Below are 12,790 nucleotides of genomic sequence, written 5' to 3' on the forward strand. Positions count from 1 at the left end.
CTTGTTATTGATTTAATTTATTTTAAAAGGTGGGGGTGGAGATAAGGACATTTACCCCCCCCACCCCCACTTTTTTTTAAATCTGAAAGCTACCACTTGTACACATAATTAAAACTATTGTTTGGGTAAACAGCCCTGTATTTGTTACAACATTAAGCTTTACTATTCAAATAGGTATTATGTTACTCTCTTAACCTGATATCTAGAAACAAGTAGATAGTCATTGCCACTTGTGTTAAGGCACATTTCCTTGGAGCGTCATATATATGATGATTGCTAGAACCTAGAGTTCTGGGCACCCCCAAATTTCCTCAGGTATGTAAAAATTCAGGTGAAGGTCAAATAATTTGAAGGAAATTAACTGAAATAGTTATGAACATATGCATTTGGATAGAGGATTTTTTCCTTTCTAAGGATTTTTCATTTTTTATTTTTCACTTTTTTTAGATATAAGAAAAGAATAAACATTTTAGATAGATGGAATTATGGATGGATGGGAAACATGTAGAGAGCGGTAGACTTTTTCAGTTCCATATCGTCACATTCTAAGGCAAGTTTAGGCTGTATGTGTTTTGTTTACTTATCACTAGTTTTCTCCACCAGCCCACACTCAAGTGGACCATTATATTCACTGCCATATCCCAGTGCCTAACATAATAGATGCTGTTTACCTATTTAATAAATTATAACCCCTAAGCACTTGTCTTTGTTTCTCTTGTTTACTCCTTAAACTTCATTGGGTACAATGAGCTATGTAAGGAAGAGTAACAGTCCCAGACGGGACTGGCTCTTGAGAAGACCCCTCTCCAGGAACTGAACAGGGGGAGGGTTGCGCACTAGTGTCATCCAGAGGTCAGCCCACTGGGACTGGCAACCTGAGTAGTTGCTCACTCGATTTATGTGTCCTGAATTAGGTAACAGTGTTCCAAAACCCTGTAAGAAATGGGCAGCTCAGTGTATAAATTATGGCTCAAAATAATACATTATATAGAATTATGCATATATAAGATATACCTAATTCCACCTTACTTTTATCATTTGTTATATATTGGGTTAGCCAAAAAGTCCATATGGTTTTTTCCATAAAATAAAAGACACATTTTTTCATTTTCACCAATAACTATTGATTTGGATATTTTGAGTATGTCGGCTATCTCCCGGGTGGTATAACATGGATTGCTCTCAATTAATGTCTTGATTTGATCACTATCGACTTCAGCTGGACTACCCAATTGTGGAACATTGTCCGGTGAGGAATCTCCAACACCAAACTTTGCAAAACCACTTTTGACACATTCGATCAGTCACAGCACCTTCTCCATACACTACACAAATCTTATTTTGTGTGTTTCAGTTGGGTTTTTACCTTTCTGGACATAATAAAGCATAGTATACCAAAATGTTACTTATTTTCTTCCATCTTCAGTATTAAAATGGCTACACAAAAATCCACCAATTTTTATGAGTTTTTTTAATGTGCACTGATATGACAGCTGTCACAATACAATGTAACAAAATTGTTCTGAATGAAGTTAAAGACAACTAAGCCCTACTAGAACCATCAGACAGAAAGAACCAAATGACCTTTTTGGCCAACCCGATACTTTATGTATCACCTTGGAGAGCAGATCCTGCTCAGCTGTGTGAGTGACATTTCACCATTATTCTCATTGTTCTTCAAACAACATGTGCTTATTGTGTGTTGGGGCGGGGGGAGAGCAGCCATGGTAAATTATGGAAATGACTCTTGAAAATAGTTAGATTAATTCAGAGATTAATTTCATTCTTTGATGCTTTTTCCATGATCTTTGCAGAAAAGAAGGAGGAAGGGACAAATATGCAATCAATTCAAACACTCTGGCTGACTCTTAAAAAAATAGATACATATAAAAATGCATTCTATAGTTCTGCATTAAATTTCTCCTTAAAATTGCATGATTTGGCTATCTGGGAACTGACATGGTTATACCATTATGCCAGCTCTTTAGCAGAACTCTGTAAATGGAACAACTCTATAGATTTTTTTCAGCGTATACACTGATTTACACTTAGTGGTAGAGTTGTTACTGACCCTTTAAGTGGAGCCGTCCAAATAGCAATAAATGTCAGTTGATCCTAATGCTGAAACAGGTGATAGCTGAGAGGTCTTGACTAAATCTTCCAGTTAAAAAGCCATGTGTAGTATTTCCTAAACAGTAGTGATCTCATAGAGATACGTACACACCAGACCACCTTATCACTCAGTAAGGACAATTTGATGTACATATTGTGACAGTATTGTTGATGTTCCTAGGTTTTTCAAATGTTCACTCTGGATTAGAATCTCTGTGAGGCGGGAACTGTGTCTGCCTGGTGCCCTGTGTTCCCCTTATCAGCATCTGAAGAGTAGCTGCTTCATAAATAATGTTTGCATGAAAGAATAGGTAAAATGGAGCATTTGCCGTCACTGAATAAAATGTGTGTCAGCCTGAATTCTTGGCGGGTAAAGTGGGGACCATGCCTTATATTGATGGTGAGGAATGATGCTGTAACAACTTGGGTGATGGTTATGACTTTTTGAAATACTTCATTTGATTGATTGCCTAGCAAACTTTACTTTCTAAATCTGTTTTCTGCTTTCACAGGCTGTCATTTTAGAAAATGAAGAACTTCCCAAATTGTTTCTTGATTTCCTAAACATACGGCACTTGCCATCTCTACCAAAGGCAGAGAGTTGTGGGTAAGAATTGTTGTTTACTTTTTGGACTTGTATTTTATGTTACTCTTAAGCCTCTTAATTGGCCTAAAAACACCCCACAGTGATACCAGCAGGGGCAGCCTGGCCACACCCATTCTTTGGCTTGCCCGCCCCCTGCTTGTAGTCAGAGGAATTCCTCCTGAGGCCTTATCCCCACGTGGCTGTCCAGCAACGAACGCTCAGTAATTCTTGTTACAACTTGAGGAACTCACTTTTTAAATCATGCTATTATCTGGAGCAATGTCCCATCATGGGAACTGTGAATCTAGATATCCTGTTTAGGGACTAAGACGTTTATTTGTGCACACGTGAGCACAATCTGTATATCCCCCTGGCACACCTATATTCATATAACTTTGAAGTTATAAATGGCCTTAGAGATGAATTTACCCAACTCCCTTTATTTTAGAGTTGAGCTTTCCTAAGATGTCCCTCATTGTAGCTGGCGGAACCCAGGCCTTCCAGCTCTGGTCCCCACTGTCCTACTGCCTCTCCCTCCGGAACTTTTAATGCCGGCTCTAGACCCTGACCCCTGCCCACCAAGGGACCAGCACTGGACGTCACCAGCCACTGGGAAACGTTCTTCTGAAGAATTAACTCAGAAATAAGCCACTTGCCCAGCTCTGGGCACCTTACTTGTGCCGAGCTGATTACTGAAGGTGGTCAGCAACGTCCTGACATGTTAAATCCATTCACAGAGAAATACATTACCTCAGACTCGCTGCATATTCAAATGGGGAAGGTGGTTTTGTCCATTTTTCTCTCTGTGTCCAGACCTTCCTGAAGGACCCTCACTAACTACAAGGCGTTCAAGCTAACCACACCCAAAGTCCTGTTAAGCCCAGCCCTCTGCTGAGTGAGAGGCTGCGAACACCTGCCACAGCTCCCTCACCAGCAGGTGTACTTTCTGCTCACCCCGGAGCAAGGACTGTGCACCCTGCTGTGCACCAACCGTCTGCCTTGTCAGTGTGTCCTGTTCTAACGCGTGTGCTTTTCTGGGAGGTTGGGATTCATACGCAGCTGTGTATTTTTAAGAAGAGACGTTGGAAATGGCAATGAGTGTAATCTTTTCTCCATTATATAAATTTGGAAGTAAAAGTGTAGGATTTTAAGTGATCTGTAGGAAAATTGAAATTCAAGTATATTGCAGTCTTAGATTCCTTAGAGGCATCTGCAGTGCCTCTGTGTGAACACCTTCATTCTTTTCAAAATGTCCCCCAACTCAGAGCTTTAGGAATGCTGTCTGTTTTTAACTTTGTTGGCATAAACATTACTCAACTTATATGGCTTTTTCTTTTTCTTTTAAAAACACCTTTTTTAGATCTTTTGATGAGACAGAATCTGAAGAGTCAAGGTAAGAACTAACAGTTGTCATTTGGGAGTTAAACTGCACAAATCAGGAAAAGGACCATGCTTTGTTAAATGTTTAGTTACCAGGGTATAAGTGCTTTGAGTCATAATTTTCTTGGAAACCTCTGTTGGGAAATTGATTTTAAGATGATTAATATTTGATAGGAAGTTACAGGAGTAACCAGTTCCATCTAGGAGTGAAAGAATCAGAGCCCTACATTGTTTCATACAAATAATAAGAATAGTATTTTTATCAATAATCATACTACAAGATGAAAAAAACACTTTGCAGCAATGATTTATTGTGTAGATTGTGTATCTGCTTCAAATCCCACAAAGAAGTGCTGGGAGATGGGCGCAGTGCTGGTCGGTTCCCTCCAACCCTGCGTGCTATTACTCACCCACACTGTGCGATGCGCAAGCCTTGAGACGTCCCTGCACAGCAGTTTGATCCCCTCAAAGCTAGTTTGTAGTGTTTTCTGTTTACCGTCGTCCCCTGATGCTGACATGCCTGTTCTTGACCTTTCCAGCAAACTGTCCCACCAGCCAGTGCTGCTGTTCCTCAGGGATCCATACGTCTTGCCTGCAGCCAGCGGTAATCAAACCTGTCATCTGCTAACAGCTCTTTACTGATCTGACCCTGCACCACATAAACCACGTTTTTAATACAGGTCTAACAGAGTGTCATTGGTCTGGGGCTTAATAATCTGCCAATAAGCCAGTGCTCTTGGTGTAAGAGACATTCAGAATTTTAATTGGGGTAGGCCTTAGGTGGAAATACAATTTTTCTTTCTCTCTTACCAGGCAATTTTGAATTAGAGCAATAAAGGAGAAAGGTGTTTGTTGCCTTTAATTTTTTTGGTGATGTTATTTTGGCCGCTGGCAGGTTTTATCCAGATGCTCGTGTTGGGATCCAAGGCTCTTGAACTTTTTTAAAAATGCTTCTTCCCAAAAGCCGTGTGTGTACATTGGTTGTATGTCCCCATTTCCATTTAGATTACAGCATCTTCAGTGGTCAAATATATATTTTTAGAACTTATATATTTAAACAAATAAATAAATTATTTATTTATTATTTATTTATTTAAATAAATTATTTAAAATAAATAATTTAAGTATAAATGTAATCAATATATTAGTCTGAGCTCTTTCTTTGTGCCAGGAACTTTAAAGTAGTCCCTTTCGCAGCATTTTGTTGTGCAGCTATCCGTGAGTACATTCTCAGAGAGTATCTCATTTAGTTTCTGTAACAACCTCGGGAAAAAGGCAAGGCAGGTGTCCCCATTGGGGAATAAGAGAATCGGGGCTCGGGGAAGCACCTGCCTTGCCCAGTCTCACGTGCTGATGGGTGGAGCCCTTGTTACCTAATTTCTCTTTCTGTGCTCTTTGCATATAGTGAGTTTTCAGCCTTTGTTTCCGAGAGTAACTAAATAGCAGTAGATAAATTACCTATTGAAACCATACTCACACTCTGACAATAAAATCTTATTCCCAGCAAGAGAGAGAGCACTGTTCTGGATAGCAGGGGTGCACGGATTCAGGTGACCCACTTACCTGTGATTGAGAGAAGGCCGGCCTGGATGCAGCCTGCCCTGGGAGGGGCCATTCCTAGCACCCCACAAAGGGAGAGCTGCCCTTGGTCTGTAAGAGTAGGTCTCATAGGAATAATTGTCTGTCTTTAGCATTTGCTCGCCATGTTAACAAATAGTCATGTTATATCAGTTGGTATTATGTTAACAAAGTGTTACATTTAACAAATATTTTTAATGTAGCCATATCTAGATTAAATGGGCAATGTTTTATAAAGCATTCTTATTATCTTTTAAAAATGGTTTCACAAGTACTTTTTCCAGGTATTGTTTATACACAGATATTTTATGCATTTGACTGAAATTCTTATGAAAGTGTAGAGTGGAGTAATTGTGGACTAGAATAGCTAGGATATTTTATGGAAGAGGGAAGATATTTTATGGCCTGTAAATGCAATTTATTTTGCTTGTTAAACATCATGTGCTATGCACCTGGCTTGACAATGAAGAACAGGAGGAACTTTCTGGAAAAGAACATCAGGGGGAAATGTCTGGAGTCAGAGTAAAAAGTATGTGACATTTGCAGAATGTTGGTGCAGATGAATGACTTGCACAGAAAGGGGATTCTTGTTTGAGAGTGAATGGAAACCACAGGTTTGATGGACAGGAGTTTGGAATGGAGTCAACATTGAGTCTGCAAGGGATGCTGGTAGCGGTGCTGTTGTTTTTCTGCTCCATTCTAGCAACATTTTCTTAAATGCTTTTGTAGAGCAAGATCTATTTTCATGGAATTTTGTGCAACCCAATTTCATAACTCAGATTCCTGTTGTCCTAAAAGTATTATCCCTAAAAGTCCTAAAAGTAATACTTGTAAAAGTATTACAAGTAAAGCATTGTAAATCTTTAGCATTCAATGTAAAGATAAATTGTGCTTGCATCACATTGTGCCATCATGCCTCCTAACAAACTGTTAAGGTTACCATTCAGAGCATACGGGTATGAATGTGGAAATATCTTATCAGATATATTGTCCGTAGCAAAATTAGAGGAGGGTCCACCTTTAAAGTTCTAACAATTGAACATTATCCTCTTATAAAATGCTAATGATCAAATATTATTCTTGTAGCATATGCTCTTCATCCTTTGTTTTGATTTTTCTGGGAAATTTAAAACAACTCTTGCTGAGACCCCCAGCGACTGCAGTGTAGCTAAATTCTGTGGACGTTTTTCAGTCCTCCTGTTACTTGACTTCTTATCAGCATTAGCTCTTTCTCCTCCTTCAGACATCATCTTCCCTTGGCTTTCTCACTTTGCTACTGTTCTTCCATTCTCTGGTAGCTCACCTGAAGGCTGTCATAGACCCTTCTCTCATGACAACTTTTTAAAAAAATAATCTCCTGCTTGCTTTTGGCCTTGATGACCTCGTGTAGATAGCTGAGTCGCCGTATCAAATTTCCATCCCACCCTCTTCATGAACGTGGTTACAAGGCCCTCTGTGGTCTGGCCGTGTCTCATGTTCCTGCTGGGACCCCTCCCACATTCCGCCCCAGCCATGCTGGGCATCTGGAGGGGTTAGCTTCAAATGTACTAACTTCTTTCCACCTTGGGGCACTTGCTGTTCCTTCTTCCTGGACCCCTCCCCTTGTGGTCCCCACACATTGTTGGCTCTCTCATCTCAGGTGCAACTTCTGAGAGGCCTCGCTGACTCTCCTGCCAGGTAGCCTCCACGGGCCCCTCTACACCATTCACTTTTTTAAGGTTCATAATAAATGTTTTTCAAATAAATGAAAACCAACAAAAATAACAGCAAAACCTATCCTAAATCACATTCCTTTTCACTGATGGGGAACCAAAGCAAGGACCATTTTCTGAATTTTCAAGCAATAATGGACATTGCATTAAATGATACGTACAATGAAACCAAAATTCACAGTTGAGAGGAGGTGAAACAACAGATGGGGAAAAATTAACTCTGATTATCTCATTATTGGTCGCTAGTGGGTAGACCTTGTTATAAAATACCTCTATTTCATTCACTTTTATCACAACAACCAGTTTGCATCCTTTCTAGCAGTGATCACAAACTTCGTTTCCCTTTTATTCTCTGTCTCTCTCTCTCTGTTTTATTTGCCCTCTAAATCTCCAGCATATGGCATGTGCTCAGCCCTGAGTACAGGGCCTGGCCTGTGCTGCTCCTCTGCCCGAAATGCCCTCCAGCCAGGGACCCTCGCAGTGGGCTGCCGCACTACTTCCTGCGGTGGCACCACGCACACAGGTCTTCCCACCCCATCACACTCTGGCCCCATGCCCTGCTTTATGATTTTCTTTGTCCTTAAACCACTGATGGACCTATTCCAGTGCCACAGAACTACCCAATGTATTTAACATTATTTTTCTTTTTGTACTTTTTTGCTGAACTTATTTGAATCCTCTTAAGCTAAACATGCTATGATGTAATTTGACTAACCTAATACACTTTCGTGTTTTGGGTGGCAAAGGATAAATGCACATATGCTAATGGATGTAATATGTTGTACCTGGGATTTTATTGAAAGTTAATCAGCAGCTTCATATGGCTATTGGTTTTAGTATACTTCTGTGTAGGAGAAATACATTTAGAATTAAAATTAACTTAGTGAAATCACTGCTTTTGATTGGGATCTAAATATACAAGTGTAAGTCCTATAAACTTCTAAAGATATGTTTTAGGAAATACTATTTTACTTGATGTTGATTAAAGGCAAACACTAAGAAAACAAGTGTCACCAACCAAAAGTAATTGAATACTACTGCATTGGAGATATCTTTACATCATATTTTTTCTGTTTCTTCATCTGCTTGTCTCTCTGACTAGTACATAATTTCCACTGGCAGGGGCGGGGTCTGTTATTTACTTATGTTCTCAGCAGTTAGCCAGGGCTTGGTACATTGTAATGGTAGCTGGCACTTACTGTGTGCCAAGCTCAGGCCCAAGCACTTTGTTTCACTCATCAGTTTCTACAGCAACCTGCTAGGTAGGTGCTATTAAGAAATCCCTCACCAGTCATGTCGAATCCATCACCACTTTGAACTTGCTCCAGTCCGGTCTCTGAATGGCAGCCAGAGTCATCTTTTCAAAACACAATTCAGTTCTGTCTTACTCTGCTTAAAATCCTTGCATAACTTCTCATTGCTTTTTAGGAAAAGCCAGAATTCCTGTCTATTCTTAAGTTGCACCCCCTCTACCCACCCCCACCCACACCCTCAGGCCTCACAGCTTCGACTCCTGCTACCTCAGCCTGCCCTTAGGTCATGTGCCCTCCAGGCTCCTTCCAGCACAGAATTTTCACCAGCTTAGCTCCCTCTTCCTAGTCCTGTCCTGCAGAGCCTGTCTGCCCTCCCTGATGAGGTTCCAACCCCTTGTTAGTGGTTTCACACAGTAGATGCTCTGTAGAGGTTGGATTAATAAATGAAGGTATTATTTCTTTTGTCTTAAAGTATTGGACCACTTAATTTCCTTATAATTACATTTATTTCAAGTGGTTGGCTTTAGCATAAATCCTTGACACACTTATGTGCAGACTGGAGTTTAAAATATAAACTTCTGAGTTGTGTGATAGATGGATCCTCCTGTCAGGTGGTGCACTCCGATGTCACCTGCCCTGGTGACGGGAACGTGGCACAACACGTCATACAGCTCTGGGTTTCCTCTGTACCTCCAATAAAAACGCAGCTGATTTTTCAAATCTGACAGGATGGCTTTTATCGGAAATTTACCCTTTTAAGTTCCGAAGACAGGCCCCCATCTTCCTGCTCTCTAGAAGCTAGTGTAATAGAACAAGCATACTCAAGACAACTTGGACTAAACCAGCCACTGTAAACCACAATGGAAAAACTGCAGTGAAGTATTCCCAGTAGAAATCTTGGAATTCCTTCAAGTATATTGAGATTTTGTTAGAAATTGAATTGCCAGTGTAATCCATCTTCCTTGTGAGAAAACATTCAGATAAAGAGCTGGGGCCTAGCAGCATTAACCATTAGAACATCCCTTAAATCAATAAGCTACAAATCTGGCCGTGCTTTCCTGCAGCACCCGGTGCTACGCTAAAGTGGCTACAGGCAGAAGCCGTATGGCAGGATAGCACATTCCCACCCACACTGTCTTCCTAAGTCACGATGGGCCTTCCCCACTCAAATTCTGCAGAATGTGATAATGCTATTTTACTGATGCACATGAGAAAAGCAGTTTTCTTTTGTTTTTCAGATTTTCCAAATGTGGTTATTGAAGGAGTTCTCCATGGGATATTCTACCCTCACCTACAGCCCAGGTAGAAAACCTGTGTGACCAGAAGAAGCTGAAACCACTTTCAAAGCTGTACTCAAGGAAATCAATATCTACCAAATTAACCTAAACGCTATGACATAACAGCTCTAGCTAGTGGTAACATCCAGTCCCAGCTTAATTCAGGGCAGGGACATTTCCATTAGAATGGTGCTTTTAAAAATAGAAACTGAACCAGGGTTAGCTGAGGTTAAGGCCCAAGGTTTAAGAAGTGGAATGTAGCTGCCAATTTAAAAACCCAAGAAAATGAGGCTGTTAGAAGATCCCCGGGAGCACCCAGTGCGACCAAAGTGACTGTCCGCTTCACCGGCACCATTTGCTAATTGAAAATCTCATCCTGAATTTGTACTGAGACTGATCCACTCTGGCAGCTTTTGTGTTCAGATTTTGTGACACTAATCTTATCGTTATGGGATTTTTCTTGGCCAGTGATAGATACATTCCAAAGTGCTGGGTCCAGGGGGGTATCACAGAAACACACTGCTAACTGTGAGGGAGGAACTACCGTATTTTGCTGTGTAAAATACACAGGTTTTTGCCCAAATTTTTGAGGGAAAACTAAGGATGTGCATTATGCATTGATGTAATGATGACATAATCCCATGTATAATGCACATAAAACATGTATGCACATCATACAAGGCAAAATACAGTAAACTGGAAATTAAACGATGCTGGTAGTAGTGGGGCACTTTTTGAATTGTGGCATTTTAAATGTACATTACAGTGGAGTTTTGTCATACCCAGAGCTTAGCTTCTAATGTCAGGACATTAGATATAATGGGGTATCAAGATTATCCTGGAAAGCCCTTTAGAAAGGCACCATATTGGAAATCTGTCCATCTACCACGACCAGTTTTGCCTCCAGTGTTGGAAGAAATGACTGTTTCTTTTGTCGAAGAACAATTGAAGTTTTTGGTGTTTGTTTAGAGGCTATTTTGTGTAAAAACCACCTATCTTTAAACACTAGAATCACACTTACCCCTGCAAGATGCTTGCCCTCTAAGAGACGGCGTGAACTGACAGAGACTGAGGGAGCACCACAGTGGCAGCACTCAGCTCGGGCTCCTCAAGGGCGTCCCTCCGTTCAATAGGTGGTATTGTCATGAAATCTACTGTTACTTTCCTTACCGTTTCCTTTTCACCGACCTCGTATCTCGAATAATGTAAATTGAACGTGTTTATAATATGACTCCACTGTACATCTTACATTCATTTTTGAGTAGTAAAGAATATAAGCATATATACAACCTGTATGTATGTACTATATTTAGACATTTCATTGAAAACTAATTAAAAATAGCTAGACTATTTATGATTATTCATTTTAATGAACTTCTGTGTGCCAGAAGCATATTTAGAGTCATAGGTAATTACTGAATCATCTTATTTGATTAGGATATAAATATACAAGTTTAAAGCCTGCTGTAAACTTTTAGAGGTATATTTATTATGATAGATATGTTACTACATAATTGGAAATAAGCAAGAACTAAAAAATCAAGTGTCATCCACCAAAAATAACTGAATAGTCAAGGGTTGGAAGTATTTTTTTATGTTTTTGTTATTAGCTATTTTTAGTTAAATAAAAACAAAGAATAAGAAATATTTGAATTTGTCTTCTAAGATTTTGTTGGAAATCATTTCTTGTCTCTTTATACACACACACACACACACACACACAACTTCTCATGGATTCACACAGACATTTATTTCTAGCGTGACAATGTAAGTTAATGACTTTATCTCTTAAGCCAAAAAGTACTCATTAAATAGTTACGATTTACCAAGATAGTGATAATTTTTTTAAAGATTTTATTTATTTATTTTTAGAGAGGGAAGGGAGGGAGAAAGAGAGCGAGAGAGAAACATCAATGTGTGGTTACTGGGGGCCGTGGCCTGCAACCCAGGCATGTGCCCTGACTGGGAATCGAACCTGCAACACTTTGGTTCACAGCCCACGCTCAATCCACTGAGCTACGCCAGCCAGGGCTGATAGTGATAATTTTTTAAAAAATAAAGACCAACCATCTTTGGTGGCACCTTGAGAAATATTTTTGGAGAATGAATATTTTCTTAGTGATGACTTTCATTGTTTATTTTTATGTAAAAATAATTTCATATTCCATTTTAATTCCATTGCAGGACATAGAAGTCATGGTAGTTGTTTTAAGCAGACTAAATGAGAAAATGAATCCTTACAGAATCTTTGAAAGGGTGAGGGGAGTGAACTCCTGGGTCTCGAGGAACAACTTCCAGAACATTCCAGCAACCTCCAGTACTCATATGCCAAGGGAGCTACAACCTCTGCCTTAAGCAGAAATTCAGGGAGTCAGGAGGCTGCTTCTGGAGCTGTTGAGGTAAAAATCACCACTGTAGCTGCGATCCAAGGGTCAGCATGTAGGATCAGGAAGTTCATGTCACCACCATTACTGTCTTCTAGCAGTGCCTTGCCAGCTGGTGCGTGGGCACAGGAACAAAGCATCCAGCTACTTCTACCTGCTCCACAGTTGCCTCTCTCCACCCATGGCTTTGCTTGCCAGCAGCCACAGCCCAAGGCAGCAGAAAGATGGTGTTCACCCGCTTTCATGTTCCACTCCGTGTCTCATCCATTGTCAGCACCTTGTTCTTCATCTCCAGCTTCAGCGGGGTCTGGGAAGGAGTTGGAACTTTCTGGTCTCTGCAGCTCAGGAATGTACATTGGTAAGATGATGGAATATATTTCCACAGTTGAAAATTTAATGAAAGGATGTCCTGCAAAGAAAGAAAAGCCTCCCACCCTGTCACCTGTATTCCCAGTTCCCCTCCCACAGACAACCACTGTACTTAGTTTACATGTATACTTCCAGAGAT

The 12,790-nt window shown here is 40.3% G+C and overlaps 1 protein-coding gene across 1 annotated transcript in view; it reads left to right on the forward strand.

Moving 5' to 3' along the window:
- The window catches only part of SNX24 (sorting nexin 24), a 139,304-nt gene extending 127,759 nt beyond the window's left edge, over positions 1-11,545 (forward strand). Inside the window, exons 4-7 of the mRNA XM_045837998.1 lie at positions 2,625-2,719; positions 4,059-4,091; positions 4,618-4,682; positions 9,860-11,545. Of these exons, the coding sequence (XP_045693954.1) occupies positions 2,625-2,719; positions 4,059-4,091; positions 4,618-4,682; positions 9,860-9,927 (261 nt within the window). The 3' untranslated portion in view covers positions 9,928-11,545. The remainder of the gene's footprint in view (positions 1-2,624; positions 2,720-4,058; positions 4,092-4,617; positions 4,683-9,859) is intronic.
- Positions 11,546-12,790: the final 1,245 nt, after the last annotated feature.

Source organism: Phyllostomus hastatus, unplaced genomic scaffold, assembly GCF_019186645.2.
Source record: "Phyllostomus hastatus isolate PE091 unplaced genomic scaffold, TTU_PhHast_1.1 phas_contig_254, whole genome shotgun sequence".
Classification (NCBI taxonomy): Eukaryota; Metazoa; Chordata; class Mammalia; order Chiroptera; family Phyllostomidae; genus Phyllostomus; species Phyllostomus hastatus.